At 52.4% G+C, this 22,743-nt stretch overlaps 1 protein-coding gene and 1 pseudogene across 1 annotated transcript; one reads left to right on the top strand and one right to left on the bottom strand.

The window, feature by feature from the left end:
- Positions 1–253: 253 nt before the first annotated feature.
- LOC138385028 (heterogeneous nuclear ribonucleoprotein A1-like) lies at positions 254–3,871 on the bottom strand (annotated as a pseudogene).
- Positions 3,872–4,233: 362 nt separating this feature from the next.
- On the top strand, positions 4,234–9,363 carry LOC138385027 (phospholipase A and acyltransferase 4-like). Its single transcript, XM_069470662.1, has 6 exons — positions 4,234–4,275; positions 4,410–4,510; positions 4,664–4,736; positions 5,040–5,148; positions 7,562–7,821; positions 9,256–9,363. The coding sequence occupies exons 1-6, from the start codon at positions 4,234–4,236 to the stop codon at positions 9,361–9,363; spliced, it is 693 nt and encodes a 230-aa protein (XP_069326763.1).
- The last annotated feature ends 13,380 nt before the right edge of the window (positions 9,364–22,743 follow it).

Raw genomic sequence — 22,743 nt, 5'->3', positions numbered from 1 at the left:
ATTACATTTAGCAATCAACAGCATGGGTGTAAAAAAAAAAATCTACATTAAAACCCTTTGTTGGAATGCTTTGCCCTTTCCACAGAACAGAAACCAAAATAACCTGTTATACAATTAGTCACAAATACAATCCTCGAGTTTTTTGCCCATACACATGAGTATTGTCTAAAACATGTCTTCTTTGTAGCAGTTAGGCCCTCCATCACTGTGCTTGGCTGAGTTCACAAATCTGTTGTAACCTGTAGTTTCCCTGTCACTTCTCTGGTTCTCCTTTCCTGCTAAGCTTTGTTTCCTGGGAATAATTAAAACCTTCTGCCCTGCCATAGCTACTGCTGCTACTGGAACCACCATGGCCAGCTTGGTTTCGTGGTTTGGCAAAATATTGGCCTCCACCACCATAGGGGCCAGAGCTTCTGCCTCCAAAATTTCCTCCCTTCATGAGTCCAAAATTTGAAGACTGATTGTTGTAACTGCCAAAATCATTGTAGCTTCCACCACCTCCAAAATTGCTTCCATCATTACCAAATCCATTGTACCCATCCCCACTGCCACCATATCCACCACCACCATGGCTGCCACCAAAGCCACCTCGACCACTGAAGTTTCCTCCAAAGTTGTCATTCCCACCAAAACCACCTCCACGACCACCACCAAAGTTTCCAGGACCACGTCGATCTCTTTGGCTGGAGGAAGCACTGGCCATCTCTTGCTTCGACAGGGCTTTCCTTACTTCACAGTTGTGGCCATTCACAGTATGGTATTTCTGAATGACAGTCTTATCCACAGAATCGTGGTCATCAAAGGTTACAAAAGCAAAGCCCCTCTTCTTGCCACTGCCTCTGTCAGTCATGATTTCAATCACTCCAATTTTCCCACACTGTTCAAAATAGTCTCTTAGGTGATGTTCTTCAGTATCTTCTTTAACGCCACCAACAAAGATCTTTTTCACAGTCAAGTGGGCACCTGGTCTTTGAGAATCTTCTCTAGAGACAGCGCTCTTCGGTTCCACAACTCTTCCACCCACCTTGTGTGGCCATGCATTCATTGCCATATCCACCTCCTCCACTGTGGCGTATGTGACAAACCCAAAGCCCCTGGAGCGCTCGGTGTTTGGATCTCTCGTTACCACACAGTCCGTGAGCACTCCCCATTGCTCTAAATGGCTCCTCAGACTCTCATCGGTCCTTTCAAAGCTCAGCCCTCCGATGAATAGCTTCCGCAGCTGTTCGGGCTCTTAGGAGACTCTGACTTACACATGGCGGCAGTGGGAAGAGAGACTTCAACAATGCTTCCTAGGCAGCGTCCACGGGCAGAAAGGAGCAATAGAGAAAATACCTAGTTTTTAAAGACTATAGTCATCTCAATCTCAATTAAACTATGTTTAATTGTATTTAAGTACTACAGGAACAGTGTAAGAAGGAAAGTGAAAGCGCAAGTCTCAACTTGGATACAAAAGATGCTTCCTCCGCAAGCAGCAGAGCACCAGACCCTGCCTTGACATCCAGATGGCTTCGGTAAGTCCCTGGGAACTTTCCCTGCTGACTCTACAGAGGGTGGGCAGCTCCCCTGCTGTCCCCTGCTGTCAAGGCCTCAGTCTGGCTTCCTGGCCTTGGGCACACTGAGCTTCACAGAGCTTACCTTTAGATAAGCTTTCCTGGAAAGCTGTATTTGTCTTTTAAAATCCACCTGTCCTGCTGGACCCGGGACCCAGAGGTCTCCGGGCAGTCGGCCTCCTCCCCACGTGTGGCACAGTGCGGGGAGCCTGGGGCCCCCGTGTGGGAGGCAGACTCACGGGTTCCAGGGGCTGCGCCTGCCCGAGCGGGAGACCCGTTTATCAGAGGCAGCTGGGGGAGAAGCTGAAGTGTGGGCACATGGGGTCCCCGGGTCTTGGGCAGGGAGCAAATCCCCACAGTGTCTGCTCTGGCTGCTGACTGAGGCTCTGTCCTTGTCAGCCCCAAATACCTCTTTCTCCTCTTTCCTCCATGGCATCTGTCCTGCCTTAAAGGTGCATTCTGGGCCGGGCACGGTGGCTCACGCCTGTAATCCTAGCACTCTGGGAGGCCAAGGTGGGAGAATCGCTCGAGGTCAGGAGTTCGAGACCAGCCTGAGCAAGAGCGAGACCCCATCTCTACTAAAAATAGAAAGAAATTAGCTGGACAACTAAAAATATATACAGAAAAAAAAAATTAGCCGGGCATGGTGGCACATGCCTGTAGTCCCAGCTACTCGGGAGGCTGAGGCAGTAGGATCGCTTGAGCCCAGGAGTTTGAGGTTGCTGTGAGCTAGGCTGATGCCACGGCACTCTAGCCCGGACAACAGAGCGAGACTCTGTCTCAAAAAAAAAAAAAAAAAAAAAAAAGTGCCTCTAACACCAGCGTTCTGAACACTGAAACCCGGCTCGCATCAGCGCAGATGTGCAGAGTGGCAGGAGCTGCAGGCGGAGCTGGCTGAGCTCGTGGTGTGCAGCTGACTCAGGCTCTTACTAGAAATGAAGCAATTCCAGGAAGGACCCTGCAAACACCAGAGGGGGCGCCCACTCCCAGGCACCCCTGACTCTGGGAGGGGCTTCATTCCTGCCACAGCAAGTCAGGGCTCTGTTAACCGACACCATTTCCTTAATCACGCAGGGGCTGAGGCTCACATTTCATTAGCCACCAGCTGCTGGTGACAGTGCCTTGACCTTGCTATTAGATATTTGGCATTGGAATTAAAAGTCCCCTGGTTATCCCCAGACAGAGACCATCTCTTGGCCCTGCGAGGCGCCGGCTGATGTGCTTGCCTGTGGCTGCGGCAGAGGAGGAGCTGGCAGGCGGCTGTTGCCACCCAGCCAGGCTCATGGCCCCCTGCCCAAGGAGAAGCCAATGCTGAGACAGCAGGAGAAAGAGTTAAATCCTACATAGCGCTGAGCAGGGAGGAATGCCTGGAGTTCATCTCCCTGAGAATTTGGAAGACGGGATTTTAGGGGTAGTTTGGCGGCAAAGGATGAGGCTATTAGGTTTGCTAATTGGCTGGGTTGGGGCGGAATCATCAGGTGTTCGGTATGGGCGCCGGCCTGGGTGGGTCAGCCAATCCACTGGAATGCAGGCCCTGGGAGATACCCAAAAAACCACCTTTAGGTTCTTCATCTGTGGAAAAAGCTGCGAGTCTTTATGACCACCAGGTATGTGGCTTCAGAGTGGCAATTATGGAGAAGCAAACAAGGGGACAATGGCTAATCACTAACATTATTTTTGGCTAGCCTAGGTCTCACCTTGCACCCCTTTATTTGTAAAGGGTGGTTTCGCTTACGGGCTGTCCTGAGACCCCATCCCTCTTCCTTGTCTGTTTCCTCTGCCCCGTTCCCAACCAGGCCCTTGGCTGGACCCTGGAGATGCAGGGAGGGAGGGAAGCACACACAGCATCCTGCCCGCACAGAGCGCACAGCCCAGGCACAGGGAACTGTAGCCAGGCTGATCCTGCAGGGAGAGGGGGAGGTCCTGGGGATCTGGAGCCCAGGGAGGGGCAGCTGAGCCAGGCTGGGGCTGTCCTGGCAGCCCCTCAGGTGTGGGGTGTCTGGGAAGAGAGGAGGAGTGAGTGTGGGGAAGGGCTGGGGACAGAGAGACCCCCGGAAGCGAGAACAGCGGAGGCCAGAGCCAGTACTGGGGTGGGTGGCCCAGTGGCTCAGTCAGCCTTGGGGGCGGAGCCCACAGAAGGCGAGGAGGGTGAGGGAGATCGGTCAGGAAGGGTCTGCAGCTGCCTGCAGGGTGTGTCCTGTACCCTGAGTCCGGAGGAAGGTCATGGCCAGAGGTGCCCATGAGAGGCCTCCGTGGATTCTGGGCTGGATGTGGAGTGGCAGGGATGGGAGGCAGGGCCGGTCAGGAGCCATGGGCATCACGGAGGCAGGGACGGGGCTGCCCAGCCAAGTCAGTGCTGGGAGATGGACCAGAAAATGACCAGGAAAAACTTCTGGAGTTTGCATTGGTTGGAAGAGGGCAAAGGTGGGCTGAGCCCTGGTCTCTGCCGGGATGAGGGTGGGAGAGTTTATCATCCACGGAGGACAGGCACAAAGAGGGAGAAAACTGGGAAATCCTCCAACCCTTAGGTCAGTGCCTGGAGAGGACGAAGAGGGAGGAAGGCGGGGCCCGTCGGGAGGCAGGGGAGGAGTGGGCAGAGGAGTCCACCTCGGCCTCCCCCGCCTGAGTGTTCTCGGGCAAGTCCCTCCACCTCTCTTGTCCTAGTTTCCCCACGGGTGCGATGGCGCGGCGCTGCCCACCCGGGGCTGTTGAGAGGGTGCAGGTACCGCAGGACGAGTGCCCGGCAGAGGCTGCTCTGTGAGTGCAGCTGCCCCTCAGGGCTGGGAGCCAGGGGCTCCACGAGACCCCACCCTAAGGCTCAGGCCCCATCAGGGTGTTGTCATTCGCATCTTGCAGGTCATCATCTCCAAGGCATGGGTGTCCCGAGGCTGGATGGGCACAGGGTGTGAGGAGGAGGTCCCTCTTGGGGACGATCACCTGGCAGAAGGAGACATGAGGTGCTGAGGGCAGCCCGCAAAGGGGGCTTTGGTACAACGTGTACCAAACTATACACACACGTTGTACCAAACTATACACCACGTTGTACCAAACTATACACACACGTTGTACCAGTGCTGCCCCCACCTCGACGAAGGCGTTTGTACATGTAGGGCTCGTGTCAGCCTGCTCCAGAGCACATGCACCATGCGCCTGGGCGTGGGCGCCTGCACCCTCCGCCTGCACGCACGCGCACACACGCACACACGCACACACACACACACACGCACCCCACACTCGCCCAGGCGAACCTCCTCCCTCCCATCCACGAGGTCACTGTCCAGGCTTCCAGCTCCCTGTGCCCCACTGAGGGAAGCCTCTAAAAGTGACAGCAGGGCTGAGGGTCTCACAGGGGACAAGAGCTCTCTCTCCCCAGGGTCTCACCAGGTGACGACCATCAGTAAGGGGTCCCCAGACCAGGCTGCAGCCCCCCAGCCAAGGGCTCTGTTGGTGCCTAGAAGGCTGGCTACACCGGTTTTTCTGTTGCAGTCATGCCAAGAGCCCAGGCCTGGAGACCTGATCGAGATTTTTCGCATTGGCTATCAGCACTGGGCCATCTATGTGGGTGACGGTTACGTGGTTCATCTGGCCCCTCCAAGTAAGGACTATTGAAAATGTAATGTTCAAAATATTTGTTAAGAAGACACTGAGAACCACTGAAAGAGAGTTGAGCAAGGGACACTCGAGTTGGGAGACGCATTGTCCATGGAGAAAGCTAGAGGATATCATTTAAATGTACCTGTGGGTTCCCTGCGTCCCAGAGGTCCTGGCAGAGCAGGGAAGAGGCCACTGCTCCCCGCTAGGAAGCTGCTGCGGCACTGGCGTCTGTCCAGCTCACAGCCAGGTCCTCTGGTGTGCAGAGTCTGATAGGACTTGAAACCCATGTTTCCGAAGGTCTGTGGCCCTAAAGAAGGGTTCTCATACAGAAGAATGTTTCTCCGCGCTGTGTCCTTTGTGTCACATGGTTTCACAGAACAAGGTGTCTTCACATTATGTACTTTAGGTTCCTTAACAGAAGCAGTTCCCACAGGTTTACACATTTTTAAAAATTGTCACACAAATGCACAGTGAGCACAAGTCAATGATTTATTTAACTTATTAATGAGAGAACCAGCAAGATGACAAAGCCAGTTGAAAGGAGATTGCAGGAAACAGATGTGTGGATAGTCAACGAAAGGGAAAGACAAGATGCTGGAATGAGACTGACAAATTAGATGCCCACAGGTTTGTGTCCTCCAGAGCAATGCCACCGTAGCTTTTTTTTTTTTTTTTTTTTTTTTTTTGAGACAGAGTCTCACTCTGTTGCCCAGGCTAGAGTGAGTGCCGTGGCGTCAGCCTAGCTCGCAGCAACCTCAAACTCCTGGGCTCAAGCGATCCTCCTGCCTCAGCCTCCCGAGTAGCTGGGACTACAGGCATGTGCCACCATGCCCGGCTAATTTTTTCTATATATATTTTTAGTTGTCCACATAATTTCTTTCTATTTTTACTAGAGACGGGGTCTCACTCTTGCTCTGACTGGTCTTGAACTCCTGACCTTGAGCGATCCTCCCACCTCGGTCTCCCAGAGTGCTAGGATTACAGGCGTGAGCCACCGCACCCGGCCCGCACCGTGGCTTTTGATGTCCTCTTTTTGCTAAGCATTTGCATTGCACCTGGACAGAAATCATTGCCGTCAGTATCAGAAGAATACATCTGCATCTTGTCAGTTTTCTACAAGCTATCAGCTCCCTTGACAGAGTTGGAAAAAAAGTCTGAATTGACGATAAATAGCAAACCAAGCCCACTTAATCCAGACAGCCCATGACAGTGAGGACACGTGGTCTCTCTTGTGCCTAACTCCCAGGGTGTGGACTGTTTTCCTAAGAGGACTTTCTTAAGAGGGTGCTAAGTGCAAACATTACCCTAAAGATTAGAAATGGGAGAAAACATGCCTAACACTTGTGCTCACTCCCTACCTGTCTCTTTTAGTAAAAATAAAAATAACTCCTGCACTCGCGATGCAATGGAATTTGGACCACTGGTTGTTAGCTCTTCCGAGCCCCTGTCCATGTGCCTAGCACTGTGCCAGGTCATAAGACAGAGGAATCTTCTGCGAAGGATTTCCTAAGGTTTGGCTCAGTGGGGCGGAAGGAGCCTGCAGTTACACTAGACTTTCACTACTGGGACTTCTCACAGCACAGAAAAGTCTACTAATGGCTCTCTGGCCCAATATTGCCTGTTACGTGGAGATCATGTTTCCCTTGAAAGTTAAAAAGCAGATTAGGCCGGGCGTGGTGGCTCACGCCTGTAATCCTAGCACTTGGGAGGCCAAGGCGAGGGGGGTGGATCATTTGAGCTCAGGATTTTGAGACCAACCTGAAGAAGAGTGAGACCCCTGTCTCTACTAAAAATAGAAAAAAAATGTATGGACAACTAAAAATATATATAGAAAAAATTAGCCGGGCATGGTGGCACATGCCTGTAGTCCCAGCTACTCGGGAGGCTGAGGCAGGAGGATCACTTGAGCCCAGGAGTTTGCGCTAGGCTGACGCCACGGCACTCTAGCCTGGGCAACAGAGCGAGACTCTGTCTCAGAAAAAAAAGCAGATTAAATTGGGTGAGATATGAAAAGAGCACAGCGTAGTCACTGAAACACAGTGGGTGCTAAAGCGAATGGATCTTTTTGAAACACCAGGTACAGGGTTGGACAAGGAACAAATATGCTTCACCGTCCTTGTTTATAAGGAGAAATTTTTCAAATACCTAAATGACTGATAATAGCGGATTGGCCAATACGTGACATCCGTGCCTAGAGCGGAATAGTGGCAGCCCTTGCTACCCGTGACGCTCTCAGACTGGAACAAACATTCACACCTATGAAACAAGAGCAGATCTGTGACTCCTGCAAACACGTGTGACAGGTCCACACCGACAGTTCCAGAGTGGCTTCCTCTCCTCCTCCTGGCCTCAAGCCCTTCTGCCCCTACCCCCACCCCCTGTGCGGCCCCCAGTGACAATGTCTCTGCTTGCAGGTGAGGACCCCGGGGCTGGCAGCTCCAAAGTCCTGAGCAGCAGGGTGGTGGTGAAACTGGAGCCCCTGGAGGACGTGGTGGCGGACTGTCGCTACCAGGTCAACAACCACTGTGACCACACATACACACCACTGCCTGTGCAGGACATCATCAAATCTGCGAGGGATATGGTGGGCAAGGAAATGGAGTATAGTCTTGTGACAAAGAACTGTGAGCACTTTGTCACCAATTTGAGATACGGCAAGCCCCGCTGCAAGCAGGTGAGGCCGTCTCTGGATGGTCCCTGTCCTGGGGGAGGTCTGCTTGGGGCGGGGCTGACCGGGCTGTGCAGCCCGAGGGGAGGATCTAATGCAGCCTGTCCCAGCCCTGCCGGCTGGAAGCACACTTTCCCATGCACAGAGAGGGCGTGGATTAAGGACCTCCGAGGGCTTGGCCGGCTCTGCCGGGATCCTTCACCTCGAGACCCACCCTGAAAACAGCTCCTGCAGCCCTGGGGTCACCAGGACAGTCTGGGCCAGCCCAGGACTATGGCAGGTCCCCTGCACTCCTGAAGAGCACTCAGGCACGGGAAGCTCAGGGCCTCTGGGCCTCCATGAGAGCTCAGGGTCTTTGTCCATGAGGTCTGGGCACAGTTTCCATCCCGTGTCCCCTCACAGTCTTCCAGGTTTGCTGCCCCCAAACACATAGTGAATTAGTGATAGAACCAGCTCAGATCAGGGCACGGTGGCTCGCGCCTGTTATCCTAGCACTCTGGGAGGCCAAGGCAACAAGATCGCTTGAAGCCAGGAGTTCACAACCAGCCTGAGCAAGAGTGAGACTCTGTCTCTACAAAAAATAGAAAAAATTAGCCAGGCGTCTTGGTGCGCACCTGTCCTCCCAGCAACTCGGGAAGCTGATACAAAGGGGTCGCTTGAGCCCAGGAGCTGGAGATTGCAGTGAGCTAGGATGACACCACAGCACTGTAGCCTGGGTGACAGAGTGAGACCCTGTCTCAAAAAAAGAAAACCCCACCGTCCCTTTCTAGAGTCTCTGCCTGTTACTCGACCCCGCAGCACCTCTGGGCCCTGGCCTGCGTGGTTGCACGGATGGGGGATGCCAGTGGGGAATCGGGAGTCTGGCGTGCCTGTGATGTGTGAGGTTCCCCGGGGGGAGATGAGGAGCAGAGCTGGGGCTCAGGCTGAGGTGGGGCTAGGGATGGAGGTTTCCCACCTGCATTTGTGAGCAGGACACAGAGACCCCAAGGGCACTGCCTATAGCCAGGGCCTCCCTATGTCCCCCCTCAGCTTCTGCCACAGCCCCCCGCCACCCACACAAGGAAGTAGCTCAGTGAGAATCTAGACCCCATGCAGACCCAGTCTGGACCCTGGAGCCCCGACCCCAGGAAACCAGGCACAGGGTCTCTTCCCTGCCCACCCACCCAGGAAGCTCTCTCAAAAGGATCCCATCAGCTGCTTGTCAGGACAAGCCCACCACTAAGAAGTAGTCACATCCCAGAAAACGGAGTCCCTGGGGACACAGCCAGCAGCCCCCCTGGGAGAGGACTCAGGGCTGGCCCCTGGGAGGGAAGAGGAGAAGAGAGGCCGCAGGGGAGGGTAGAGGACAGAGGAGAGAGAGAGGAGTTCCAGGCCCTGGGAGACAGAAAGAGCTGGCCTGGGTACGCTGTGACGTCTCAACAAGCGCTGCGTGCTTTGCAGGTGGAAAGAGCCAGGCGTAACTTGGTGGGAGGAGGCGGTGCCTTCACGCTTGGAGCGCTGGTTCTGGCTGGGTACGCCATGTTGAATAGGAGACGCCAAAACCAGTGACAGCCTCAGCAGCCACAGAATCCTTGTTAGAAGCAGCTGTGGAGGTCCCCAGGAGAGGAGCGTGACGTCACTCTCTGTGTCATACTCTCTCTAGTTCCTTTCCTCTCTCACTGTCCCCCTCTCATGGGCTAAAGGATGGTCTCACTGTCACAAGAATCAATAAACGCACCTATCTGTCCCTTCAGAAATGACTTCTACTATGTTTTTGTAGACTTCTGAACTTGAAAGCAGTAAAGTAACATTGCTTGAACACCGGGTGGGTAGTTCCAGCAGTTTCTAGCTGTGTGACCTTGGAGAAAGCTCTTGACGCTCAGAGCCTCAGTTCCCTCATCTCCAAGATGGGGTAACGACCCACATCAGGTGACGTCGGCAGCATCACATGCGACGATGCATATAGGACACCCAGCACCACATCTGGTACGCAGCTCAGGGAACCGACTGCGTCATTTTACACAGATGTCACATTGGCGCAATTGCACATCAGTAATCTCACTCTCAGGGAGGTGAAGAAGCCCTTCATCACCTCCTAGTGTGGTCACCTCATGTGGTCCTCACCTCCCCTGCCTCCCTGCACATCTCCCAGCATCTTTCCAACCACCCCCTCCCATTGACCTTCCTGTTTGGAAAGGGTTTTTTCTCTCAACTCAAAGGTCTAGTCCTCACCCACCTGTGACTACCAGATGGACTCGTATTCTCTTTCCACGCCCAAACTGCCACGGCTCAAGCTGCCCCTGAGTTACATGCTGAGAGTTAGCCCCTGAATACCTCTCCATTACCTCCGGCTTGCCCGGGGGTGGTCCCAGAAGTGCCCAGGTCCCCCTGTTTTTGTGCTTCCTCATCCTGGCTGCTGCCACCAATGACCCTACTGAATGGCTACCACATTTGACCATTGTCCGGGGTGGTCAGCTCAGTCACCACCACTCTGGCTTCAGGAGTGGGAACATCACCATCCCCTCTATCTTCTCACGCCCACGAAAGCTGGTTGGTCCCTTAATTTCCCAGCACAGTAGGAACAAGACTTCCCTAGAAGCTCAGAGCTATCAGAAGACCGAAGAACAAAAAGAACAACTTTAATTCCTACAATCGGCAATTATAACTTATCACTGGTACAGTCAGCAATTATAAGTTTTAATTGTTCAGAGTCCCAGGCTGAAATACGGAGTTCCATTTGGGGGTTGCAGAGGCGTCCCTGCCTGCCTTGCCCAGGGCTGCCTGTGGATCAGAAAGCCCAGCTGCTCTACCCAGAGTCCAGGCCCAGTAACCAGAAGGCCCAGCAAGAGGAGGAGGTTTCCTCACGTCTTGCAACCTCAGGCTCGCCTCTCCAGGCCTCGTTTCCTGTCCAGGATCAACTGTCCAGCACGAGGGACAGTGGGGCCATCTGGGCCCTTCCAGAGTGAGCTTGGCCTCCCTGACCAGGGCAAATCCCCGTTGGGAGTCTCAGGGGTCCATGTACCTTCGCTTAATGGTGATTTTCACAGTTGCAGTTGAACACTATCCCATGTGTTATTAATATTTTCCTATCATGTATCTGCTCAACACAGTTGCAGGGACAGTCCACTTTTGGTACCATCGGGGCCCTAGCGTCCAGTACAATGCCTACCTTACTGTAAGCACTCAGTAGATAGTGGTTTCCTTAATTAATAAAGTTATTAAGTAATATCTAGAAAAACATGACCAGTCTTTTCTCCAATTGTGAAGAAAATTTTAATACAAAAAAAGGCTGTAGCCACCACTGTCAGGGTTAACACCCACCAAAAGGTAGGTGGCTGTGAAGTTGAAAAAGACACCGAACCAATTCCAGACCCCTGCAGACTGACTTCCATGCGCTAGGTCCCACTAAAGTGTAGAAAAAAATATGTGAATAATAAAACTATCATTTATTTTTTCATAATAAGCTCATGAAATGGTTGCACCCCTTCTGGACAGTCCTTGGTCTTGCAAAACTTTGTGTTGGGATCACAAGCTGCTGAAGCAGGTGTGCGTGCATCCCACAGGCTGTTTCTCACCTCGAGAAAAATTTAAGAATGATTGGTGCTGGAGAAACAGGAATCCTGGGTCACGCGGGGTAGGGATGTCCTTTTGACGTTGTTTGTCACTCTTGTAAGACGGCACCCCCTCCCCATCCAAGAGCTGTGGGACAGCTGGCAGGACGCAGGGAAGCCCCAGCTGTCGTGGCCCGTTATGCAGGAACGAGGAATGAACGCAGAGACAAAGAGACACACACACAAAGACGGTACAAGACCACGGTGCCTTCCTGCTGCAGCGTCTTTATTTTTAACACAGCCTGTTTGGCAGCTGTTCCACCGCAATTTCCCTGTTCCCACACTGTCTCTACGTCCTGTTCCTTGTTGTTTTGTCTCCGGAGAGCCGATGTTTGCATTCTGAACTCTCTAGCCCCTCCTGTTTGCAGGGTCAGGGAGCCCTGGCTCGCGTGCAAGCCCACAGGCATGTTTTCGGAACAAAACAACAAGGAGACGTTCCCAGGTCCGGGCCACATATGACCCGAAATGTCCTCTACACCAGCACTGGCGTCCTACACCGCGGACATTAGGGTGTGTCCCTGTGCGCCTCCACCAGGGTCCCCAGACGCTCTGAAGGTGGTTGGGACCTGGGACAGATGTAGAAGGACAGGGAGCGCTCAGTGCTGCCAGCTGGATTAGCCTCTCTCTTTCCTCCTCTTTCCCTCTCTCGGTGGCTTAAAGTCTCCTTTTGGAGTAAGAGAAAATGAAGTTCACTCGAGACATTAGTTGGGAGGGTCTTAGCTCCTGCCCAAATCTACTCAAACCTTTTGGAATGATCCTGCCCCTGCCGTGCAGCCCTGGCCCTCGGACACTGGAGGAGCAGGAGGCCATCGTAAGTGCGACGTGGAGGGACAAGGACCAGGAACAGGAACCCAGGCTCTGCACAATAGAATGTCACACGCAGTTTTTCCTGCTGTCTCTCCTTTGGCCAAAGCGCCCAAACTGAGGACAACAGCTGTTCAGTGTTCACGTACTCTGAAGACAGAACCACCAGCCACATCCTCAAAATGCATAATCTCTGCAGTCCCTGGAAGTTGGACAGTTTTAATAATGTGTTGAGGCCAGGCACAGTGGCTCACACCTGTATTCCCAGCACTTTGGGAGGCAGAGGCAGGAGGATCATTGAGACGAGGAGTTCGAGATGATCCTGGGCAGATAGTCCCTGGGCAGAAACCAGGGAGACCCTGTCTCTACAAAAAAAAAAAAAAAGTAAAATTAGCCAAGCATGGCGGCTCAGAGCTGTACTCCCAGGTACTCTAGAGGCCAAGGCTGGAAGATCACTTGAACCCAGGAGTTCGAGGCTACAGCGAGCTATGATTGTGCCACTGCAGTCCAGCATGGGCAACACAGCAAGACCTTGTTTCTAAAATAATGATAATGTATTGACAGAAAGGGAAACTAGGCTCAGAGAGTCTAACCCACTGACTCAAGGTCACACAGCCACTAAGCAGAGGCTCTGGATACCCTGCAAGTCTATTTAACCCAAAAGTCAGTTCTGTTGGCCAGGCCACTGGAGTGTTCTCTGATGAGCCTTGTGTGGGCACCAGCCACCCCCTGCCATGCTTAAAGTCCCAAGACAGCTCCTGCGATGCCCCTGCAGGTTTTGTCAGGCCTCAGCCTTGGAGAGCCATCACAGGGTGCAGGATTGAAGCCTTGGCAGAGGGCGAGGAGCTGTGAAGAAGCAGGCGTGGCCAGGCACAGACGGAGGCCAGAGACCTGTGCTGCCAGGGCAGTGGGGGGAGGGAGGGTGCAAGTGAGCGGGACAGCCACTTGCCAGGGTGACAGTAGTGCTGAGGGCACCTGGAGGCCTTCTGCAGTCCCTCCCACTGCAGAGAAGGGGCCATTGTTCCATCCCCTGTGGCTGGGTCACCTGGAGACCCACCAGGGTCACCACTGTTTGCTATCTTCAGTCCCTGCAGGCTTTGGGAACAGGAGCCCCTAACCCTGGTTTACTCCTATCGCCCTACTCAAGTGCCAGAATTTTGCCATATTGAATTTGATCTTCTATTTTTAGCATTTTGTGTGCCTTCCCACACACACTGGCATGGAATCTCTTTTCAGCCATTGATATTTTAGTAAACGTTAGTCCTGTCATGGCCTTCAGCTCCCTGGTAGGACATGGAAGAAATGGGACTCAGAGGGTTAAGTCTCAGTGTGCGTTTGTGCGTGGGGGTGAGCGTAGGGCGGTGCTGGGTGGGGGTGGTGGCTGAAGTAGGTGGTCAGGGTCCAGGAATGAGGGAGGCAGCAGGCAGTCAGGGAAGAGGGAGGCTGAACTGCCAGGCCGGGGGACCTGAAGACAAAGCCCACCCCCAGTTCCCATGGGATCCCCTACATTGTCCCCAGCAGCGGTGGGTGATGGGGAGGATATGGGAGCTTTGGGAAGGCAAAGGAGGCAGGGGCATTGTGCCCACCCTCAAGGAGGGGCCCGTCCACAGTGGAGACAAGAGGCCAGGGTTGTGGGGAGCCTCTCACCCTTTCCTCTCGACCGACCCCTCAGGGCTGGCGTTGGCACCAGCCAACTGTGCACCCTCTCCGTTTGCTCTGCTCTCTGGGCAGCTCCAGCAGGTCTCTTTCCCTGGGACTGTTCCAGAAGAGATCATGCTCAGTCCCCACGCACAGTCCCCTTGGTAGGGTGTGAAGTCCGTACTCGGGCAACAAGGAATTCTCAGACAAGAGTTTAGGATAGAAAGAAACACCAAGTTTATTTCACTCTTTCTCCGAAGAGCAAGAGGACACAGCCCCAGGAAATAAGGAGAGGCACTGGCCCTGAGGCCGAAGACTCTAACTCTTCCTCAGGGCAGCCTGAGGAGAGGGAGCGGGGATTTATGACTGTAGCCCCATTCGCAGAGGACAGCTGAGAAACTGCTGAGTTCGTCATTCTCCTCTCACATGGCAGGTTGATAACAGGAGTCGGTTTCTTCTTTCTTCTTGCTAGCAGGAGACAGCTGGTGCCACCTCTCCTAGAAGAGGTGTGGGAAGCTCTTGCCTCCCGCTGTCTGCCCAGGAGCTCATCGAGGCTGTTTAAACAAACTCAAAACAACTTTTTTTCTCTAGGTAGTGAATGTAAAATGACAGTGGGTCAGACTGTTTCCCCTTTCCTCCCCGCTTCCCTGAAGACCCCTTTCCGCTTTGGAACACGAACGGACCGCTGTGGCCAATGTTAATGAGGATTCCCGCCTTCCTTTGTTAGCGTGGCTTCTTTTCCTTGCTAGGCAAACATCTCCGTAGGACAGATGTTCACGTTACCAACCTTAGGAACAGAGTTCATGCCGCTCTAAGTGGCTGCCAGTTAGAAATTTATTTTTTCTTGCTAGCCGGTTAGTAAAACTATCCTTTCACCCCTGCTACCCAAAAAGCAAAAGGGATAGAGGCTGAGTTCCCCGCCCCCAAGCTCCCCAGCCACGGCAGCTTTCCAATCAGAAAAACGGGCCTCACGGGCAGCCATCTGGCACTGTATCTGCAAGAAGTGGCTACTAGAAGCAATCTTTATTTCCACTCACCGGATATCTTCCTAATTAGCATACTGAATGTCGGAGATGGTTTTTCCTTGTGAAAAATTAAGGACTCGATATTCAGCATAATTGGAGGCTGGACATGATCTCTCACAGGTGAAACCCATGCTACTCTTGACTGAATTGGCTAAAATGTGGAGACCCTCCCCTCCCCTGCACGGGCAGAATGAGAGAGAGGCCTGGAGCCTGTGTCCTTGCTGAGGCCGCCTGAGGGTCCCTGGCATGGCCAGCCTCCGGCATGGGTTTCTACTCGCCTGATGCTGACATTCCAACAGTGAAATCCTCACTTCAGTGAGCCTCTGAGGCCAAGTTTGATGGAGGATCGCGCCTTCGGTCAGCTTTCAGAACAGGATGGATGAGTGAGTAGCTCTGTGCCCGGTGTGGGATGGGATTTGCTCTGAGATTTGCTTTCATTATAATCTGAGGGTAGGTTTGGGGGAACAGCCAACGTGAACTCATTCTAACCTGACAGCGGTTATGTTTATTTACCAAACAGAAACTCAGGAGCTGGGTATGACCCTGCCACAGCTCAACTTGCCACAGTGGGTGACAGGCTCTGGGTCGCAGAAATGGTGCTGTAACCACAGTGGGCCCCTCACAGGTGCTGGCCTTCCTCCTCTTCATACCACGGGCCCTCAGCACAGACAAGGGGGTCAGAGCTGATTGGCCTAGTGGGGTCATGTGACCCGAGGGCAGCCAATCGAGAGACAGAGCTCTGTGTGAGTTAAGCCAATCAGATTCTCTCCTGGGCACTACAGCCCGGAGCGCAGCTCCAGGCCGGGATCCGCTTGATGGTGGCGGGAAGAGATGAGCAGGCGGGGATGTGAGAGCCAGGGTCCCAGCAAGCAGAAGTGGTGAGTGTAAGGTTTTTGGATTGGCCGGCGCCAGAGAAAGACGAGCAGAGTTGAAAGGGGTAAGTAACGAGACATTATTGGGGTGCTCCCGGGCGAGGTTCACGGGCCCCAGGAGAGAGAGACCGGGGAAGTTGCATCGCCCAGAAGTCTGAGTGGGTTATATATGTTTTTAGGGATGGGGGCGGGGGTTTCTTTGGCAGGAAGATTTATGGTGGGGAGAACAAGGAATTGTCCCTTGTAGTTTTAGGGCGGGTATTGAGAAATAGGAGGGGCCAGTGGTATGTGTGGACTCCAGGAACCGAGACTCGTATCAGGGTAACCATCTAGGTGTGGTCGTCCTTTCACTTAGCTGGGCCTTGTAGGCATTGTCCTTGGCAGGTCGTGGGCTTCTTCTTTTTCCATTAGGGAGGGGAGGGGAGGGGTGCCCGCCACCAGCCTTACAGTGAGAAAGCAGAGGCGCTGGCGGGTGGAAGCGACATGGCAGAGGAGACGTGGAGAGCAGAGGCAAAGAATGATACTCATTGTAATTCCAATCAAGAGGAACAGGAAGTGGCAGAAGGAACTGGGAGCTCTGGCGACTGTCACGTCCACGGCCGAGACTCTCCACACGATTTTAGCCCCAAGGTGCTAGCGAGCGAATGGCTCCCGTCCTTGTACATCAGTCAGGTCTGATGGACGCCCGTCTGCCCCTCCCATATCCCCACACCATGAAGGAACACAGCCCTCCAGGAGAAAACCGAGAGGCGCAGTCAACGGCCAGGACACAGGTCCGTGTCCCTGGGAGGAGCCTGTGTGAGTCAGCTCCACAACAAGCCGTAGCCTGGATGGCCCAAACAACAGGCCTTTAATTCTGACAATTCTAGAAGCTGGGAAGTCCAAGATCAAAGTGGGGGCAGATCTGCTGTCTGGTGAGGACACTCTTCCTGGCTGACAGCCAGCCCCTTCTCACTAAGTCCTCACATGGTGGAGGGAGAGAGAGCTCTGGTCTCTCTTCCTCGTCCTAGAAGGACACTAATCCCATCGTAGGGGCCCTAATCTCACAACCTCATCTGAACCTAGTTACCTCCCAGTGACCCCACCTCCAAATACTGTCACACAGGTGGGTTAGGGCTTCAACGTATGAGTTTGGGGTGGAGGGGAGACACAAAGCAGATAGCAGATCCCTATCGTGTCTTTCATAGAAGTCACTCTAAGCTACATTCCTCCCAAACAAAATCTTCTATGCTGTTATTTGGTTCCACTGAAATAGCATTCCTGATCACAAAACAGAGCAAAATCAATAAGCCAAGCCCCACGCCTGCTGGCTAAGCAAGACCCACCCTCACTAACTGCTGTCAGGCCAGTTCCTTGGATTTATTCTTCCTGCTTGTGGACAACAGCGTCCCCACGATGCCTGTGACAGCCAGGACACCTAGGACGCCTAGTGTCACACCTGCTGTCGAGACCGCATCAGTGACCTGCAGCAGAAGACAAGGAGGGTCACGCTCAACATCAGGGGTTGGAGCACAGAGATGTACACCAGGAACCTGCGGCTCAGGACAGACCCATGTGGCCCTGTCCTCTCCATCCTCCTTCACGGAGGGAGGGGGATCCCAGATCAGGCCACCCAGGAAAGAGGAGAGGAGGTACCTGTTAGGAAAAGACTGAATGAAAGAACAGAGCCACAGGTGTGAAATATAGCAACTCAACAGAGGGAAACTACATACACCCTGTGGATATTTAAAGCAAAACAAACCCCCAGGGGGTGGCTGTGGAAAGCACAGAGGGGCAGCGCCTGGATGTGCTAGCTCAGGGCTGGCCCACTGGGAGCCTTGAAGCAGATGTAAAGTTGGGGAGATGGCCCCCAGGAACTCTCACCACCCATGGCTCAAGGGCTTGGACCTCATCTGGATTGTTCTCAGTGTCCCAGGTGCTCAGCCCACTGCCAGGCACAGAGCAGGCGCTCGTGAGTACCTGCTGACCGAATGCGGCATGCTGAGGGGCACCGCAGCTGTGCCTTCCTGAAGTGAGATTGCCTGGCTTGTGCTCTGATAGGACAGGGGTTCTGCAAAAGGAAGCGGATACTCTGAAAAAGCGGTAGAGATGTGAGGCTGACCCCTGAGGGTGGGTGTACTCGGCAGAGCTGGTGTGAGCCCCCCGAGACAACCCCCCTGTGATCTTGTGGGCCCACCCCTGCCTGCGCCACTCTGTCTGGGAGACCAGCAGAGGAGGGCCTGGAGGCGGAAGGACAGCTGCCTCCTCCCTGTCAGCGCTGTGCTTCCTCCGCCTGACAACCCTAGGAAGTAGCATTGTCATTCCCACTGTCCGGAGAAGACTGAGGCTGGACAGTGTGAAGAACTCACACAAAGCCACATGGCTGGCAAGTGACAAGGCTCAGATCTGCCTAACTTCCCAAGAGGTGTGCCTAAGCCCTTCCCAGGCAGGGAAGCAAGTATTTAAAACAGGGACGAAAGAGCAGATTTCTGTGGAGTATCAGTGAACTTGAACAATGTGAGTGGCAGGGGAAAAGAAGGAAAAAACACACTATTGTATTCAGAGACATTCAGAAATGTTCCCAAGTGTCAAAAATAAACAAAGCATGACGTTAATGGTGAAAACAGATTTAATTGTCACTACTGACAGTGGGGGACAGAGCTGAGCTCCATTCTGATTTGTGCAGAGGTGACTGAGCGTTTTAAAGGGAGACGAGAGAGTAGGGAGGGGGTGAGTGAGGCTCGGTAGAGTCAGGGAGGTGAAAAATGACAGAGGGTTGGTCAGTGTCCATGTGATGAGGCCAGCTGTGTCTGCTAGCTGGCAACTGTCAGAGTTAGGACTCTGCCCTCACAGAGCCTGGAGACAGAGGCACTTCCTTCCTGATGATGACATTTCAAAGGAATGGCTTCAGGTCTGTGAGAAAGATGCTTCTGGGTTATAAGAGATACACAGCCAGCTCTCTATCTATGGATTTCTTTTTTTCTTCTTCTTTTTGAGACAGTCTCGCTCTGTTGCCTGGGCTAGAGTGCCGTGGCGTCAGCCTAGCTCACAGCAACCTCAAACTCCTGGGCTCAAGCGATCCTCCTGCCTCAGCCTCCCGAGTAGCTGGGACTACAGGCGCTCCCCACCACGCCCCACTAATTTTTTGTTTCTATTTTTAGTTGCCCAGCTAATTTTTTCTATTTTTAGTAGAGACAGGGTCTCGCTCTTGCTCAGGCTGGTCTCAAACTCCTGAGCTCAAACAATCCACCCGCCTCAGTCTCCCAGAGTGCTAGGATTACAGGCGTGAACTGCTGTGCCCGGCAGGTGGGATTACTTTGGCCTAAGGCCAGAGACCTCAGCAATCACACCGGTTGGTCCCGCCCGTCAGGAGCGTCCCTCCAGGCTTGGAGAGACAGCCCTGAAATTCCTTGTCAGGGGCTCTCTCTAGCGGCAGGATAGGCAACCACCAAAGCCCACACCCAGGCTTCCGCACTCCAGCTGCCATCTATCTTGCTCCTACCCCCACCTCAGGGGGAACAGGGTCCAAGCAACCCCTGAGAGCTACAAGCCCCCTCCTAAAGCTCGAGGCATTCATATACCCCACCTGGGAGACCAGAGCCTACCACAGGGACAACAGATTACCTCATTAACTGGCTCCTCTGCGAAAACTACAATCAACAACAGAGGGTACATCCCCATAGCTAAACATATTGCCTTCCATCTCAAGCTATTAGGAAGCAGTGGATTCATACCCACAAGTACAATCCACCACCTTGGAGCTTAAGCTGGGGGCCCAAACTCACTAGACTCCATTGGGAAGAGGTGAAGACATCAGGTCAGAGGTAACCCAACAGGTTCATCAAACTTGCTACAGCACCCCTAAGGCAATACAGGACCAGTGCTCCTCTCTCTGGCACTGTCACTGAACGACCGACCCTTGGGGACCTGGAGACAGGGCCATAAACCAGCCTTAGCACCCCCAGTTCTCCACCAAGAAGCCAGATAAGAAAGAATCAGTGAAAGAACTCAGGAAATATAAAAAATCAAAGCAAAAAGTCACCCCCAAAAGAAAGCATTAGCTCCTCAGCAATGGATACCAACTCAAATGAAATGGTTAAAATGAAAGATGAAGAATTTCAAATATGGGTTGTAAGAAAGCTCAATGGAATTCAAGAGAAAATAGAAACACAACACAAAGAAGCCACAAGAACAATGCAGGAAATGAATGAAAAATTCTCTAAAGAAATTGAAGTATTACAAGAGAACCAAACAGAAATACTGGAAATCAAAGAGGCATCAAGGAAATACAAAATATTTGTGGAAAGCCTAAAGAATAGGCTGGATCACACAGAGGAAAGAATCTCAGAGCTTGAAGATAACACCTATGTGCTAAACAAATCAGATGAAGAAAAAGAACACAGAAGCAAGAGACATGAACAAGAAATGTTACATTTCTTGCATACAAGCAAGAAATGTGGGATTATGTAAAAAGACCAAACATAAGAATCATAGAGATCCCTGAATGTGAAGAAGAAAATATACAAGGGCTGGAAAATCCATTTCTAGGAATAATGGAGGAAAACTTATCTGGCCTAACCAGAAATCTAGATAATCAGGTACCAGAAGCACACAGGACTCCCGGGAGAGTCAATGTGAAAAGACAATCAGCACATCACATAGTTATTAGGCTGGCCAAAGTAAACATGAAAGAGATACTCCTTCAAGCAGTAAGGCGAAAACAGCAGGTAACCTACAAAGGAAAACCTATCAGACTAACTGTGGACTTCTCAACGGAAACCTTACAAGCCAGAAGGAACCGGGGACTCATCCTCAGTCTTCTAAAACAGAATAATGGCCAACCTAGAATTCTTTTTTTTGAGACAAAGTCTTGCTCTGTTGCCCTGGGCAGAGTGCTGTGGCATCAGCCTGGCTCACAGCAACCTCAAACTCCTGGGCTTAAGCAACCCTCTTGCCTCAGCCTCCCAAGTAGCTGGGACTACAGGTGCATACCACCACACCTGGCTAATTTTTTCTATTTTTAGTAGAGACTGAGTCTCACTCTTGCTCAGGCTGGTCTCGAACTCCTGACCTCGAGCGATCCTCCCGCCTCAGCCTCCCAGAGTACTAGGATTATAGGCGTGAGCCACCGTGCCCGGCCAGTATTAGCTATTTCATTAGCAAAGAAGAACACCAGGCAGGGAGACTTGCACTACCAAATATTAAGGCTTACTATAAATTCTGATTGTGATCAAGATAGTGTATTTTGGACCCTTATATGAGAGGCTCAAGGGAGCTCCCTTCTGTCACTTCTGCCATTTGACTACACAGTAAGAAGGCACCACCTAGAACAGCAGTCCCCAACCCTGGGCTGCTGACTGTGGCTGTTTAGGAACCCGACCAGCGAGCGATTGAAGGTTCTTCTGTATTTACAGCTGCTGCCTGTCGCTCGCATCACTGCCTGAGCTCCGCCTTTCCCCCAAACCTCCCCCCTCTAACCCCCCATTCGTGGAAAAATTGTCTTCCATGAAACTGGTCCCTGGTGCCAAAAAGTTTGGGGACTGCTGATCTAGAAGGAACAGGCCTTTCACCAGATATGAGATCTGCAGGCGCCTTGATCTTGGACTTCCTAGCCTCCAGAAATGTGAGACATAAATTTCTCTTACATATAAATTACCCAAAGGTATTTTGTTATAGCAGCCTTAATGGACTAAGACGTATAGTATATTGCTTATAAGTGTTCTTGAATTGCATATGAGAATTGCCCAAAACCATATTTGCAATGCCAAAGACAGCTGTTGATGTTGGGCACAATCTCCGAGAGATTATTATCAAAGATATTAAATCATTCCAGACTATTCTGAAACGCAAAGATAATTCACTTTGATCAGTAATTCCAAACTTTTTCAAGTATAATGTGCTTTTTATAATGGCAAAAATATGGCATGGGGCTGGGAATGGTGGCTCATGCCTATAATCCTAGCACTTTGGGAGGCCGAGGCAGGAGGGTCCCACCGCCTGCTGTCTGCAAGCCGGAGACCCTGGAGACCTAGGAAAGCCATTTGTGACACTCAGTCTGAACCCAGAGAGCTGAGAGAACCAGGGGAGCGGATGCTGTAGGTCCCAGTCTGTGCGCAGGAGAACATGGGATGAGATGTCCCAGGTCAAGCCGAGAGGCAGGAAAAAAGGGGCAAATTCCTCCTTCCTCTGCCCACCCGCACGGGGGAGGCATCTGCTCAGTCCCCTGATGCACACGCTGATCTCATCCAGAAATACCCTCACGGACACACCCAGAAACAATGTTTAATCTGGGTGCCCCGCGGCCCAGTCAAGCTGACACGTAAAATTAACCACCACAGCTGCTATGAGCATTAGTGTACAAGATTTTGTGTGATGCACGGCTTATCTGAAATATCGGTTATTTTCTATTTCTTCAACAGCTTGTTGGTACATGGGTTTTTTATTATTATTTCTTATATCTTACACTTACATTACAAATATTCTTCTATATAGATGTAGGATTTAACAAAACTCATTAAAAAGTGTACATAGTGCAAGATATTCCCGGAGTATACCAAGAACTGGTCACGCTGCCTCTGCGGGGACTGGATGGCCGCAGCAGGCGGTGGGGAGCATGGAGGCTTATATTTCTTCTTACAGCCTTGTGCAATCACACACACACACACACACACACACGTGCGCGCAGCACATATGGTCAAGAACATAAGCACTCCGGGTGGTCCTGGTGCTCTCCAGCCGGCTGTGCCTGTGGCCTGCCCTGCCCCATCCTCTGCACAGCCAGGAGGCTTGGGACCTCTGTCCACTCAGCGTGGACAGTAGGGACACAGGCAAAATTCTCCTGCTCCTCCTTCCGGGTGGTCCTGGGCCTGATTTTCTGACACTCTGGACAGACTGGCTTACATGAAAGCTCAAGCTCTAGTCTGGGCAACTCAGTCTCAAAAAAAGGAGAAGAGAAAGGAAGGCCTGAGCTAGCATACTCAGTCTCCTCACCATGTGATGCTCTGTGCTGACTCAGGACTC

Source organism: Eulemur rufifrons, chromosome 6 (genome assembly GCF_041146395.1).
Source record: "Eulemur rufifrons isolate Redbay chromosome 6, OSU_ERuf_1, whole genome shotgun sequence".
In the NCBI taxonomy this organism is placed as follows: domain Eukaryota; kingdom Metazoa; phylum Chordata; class Mammalia; order Primates; family Lemuridae; genus Eulemur; species Eulemur rufifrons.
This window is presented reverse-complemented; position numbering and strand designations above follow the sequence as displayed.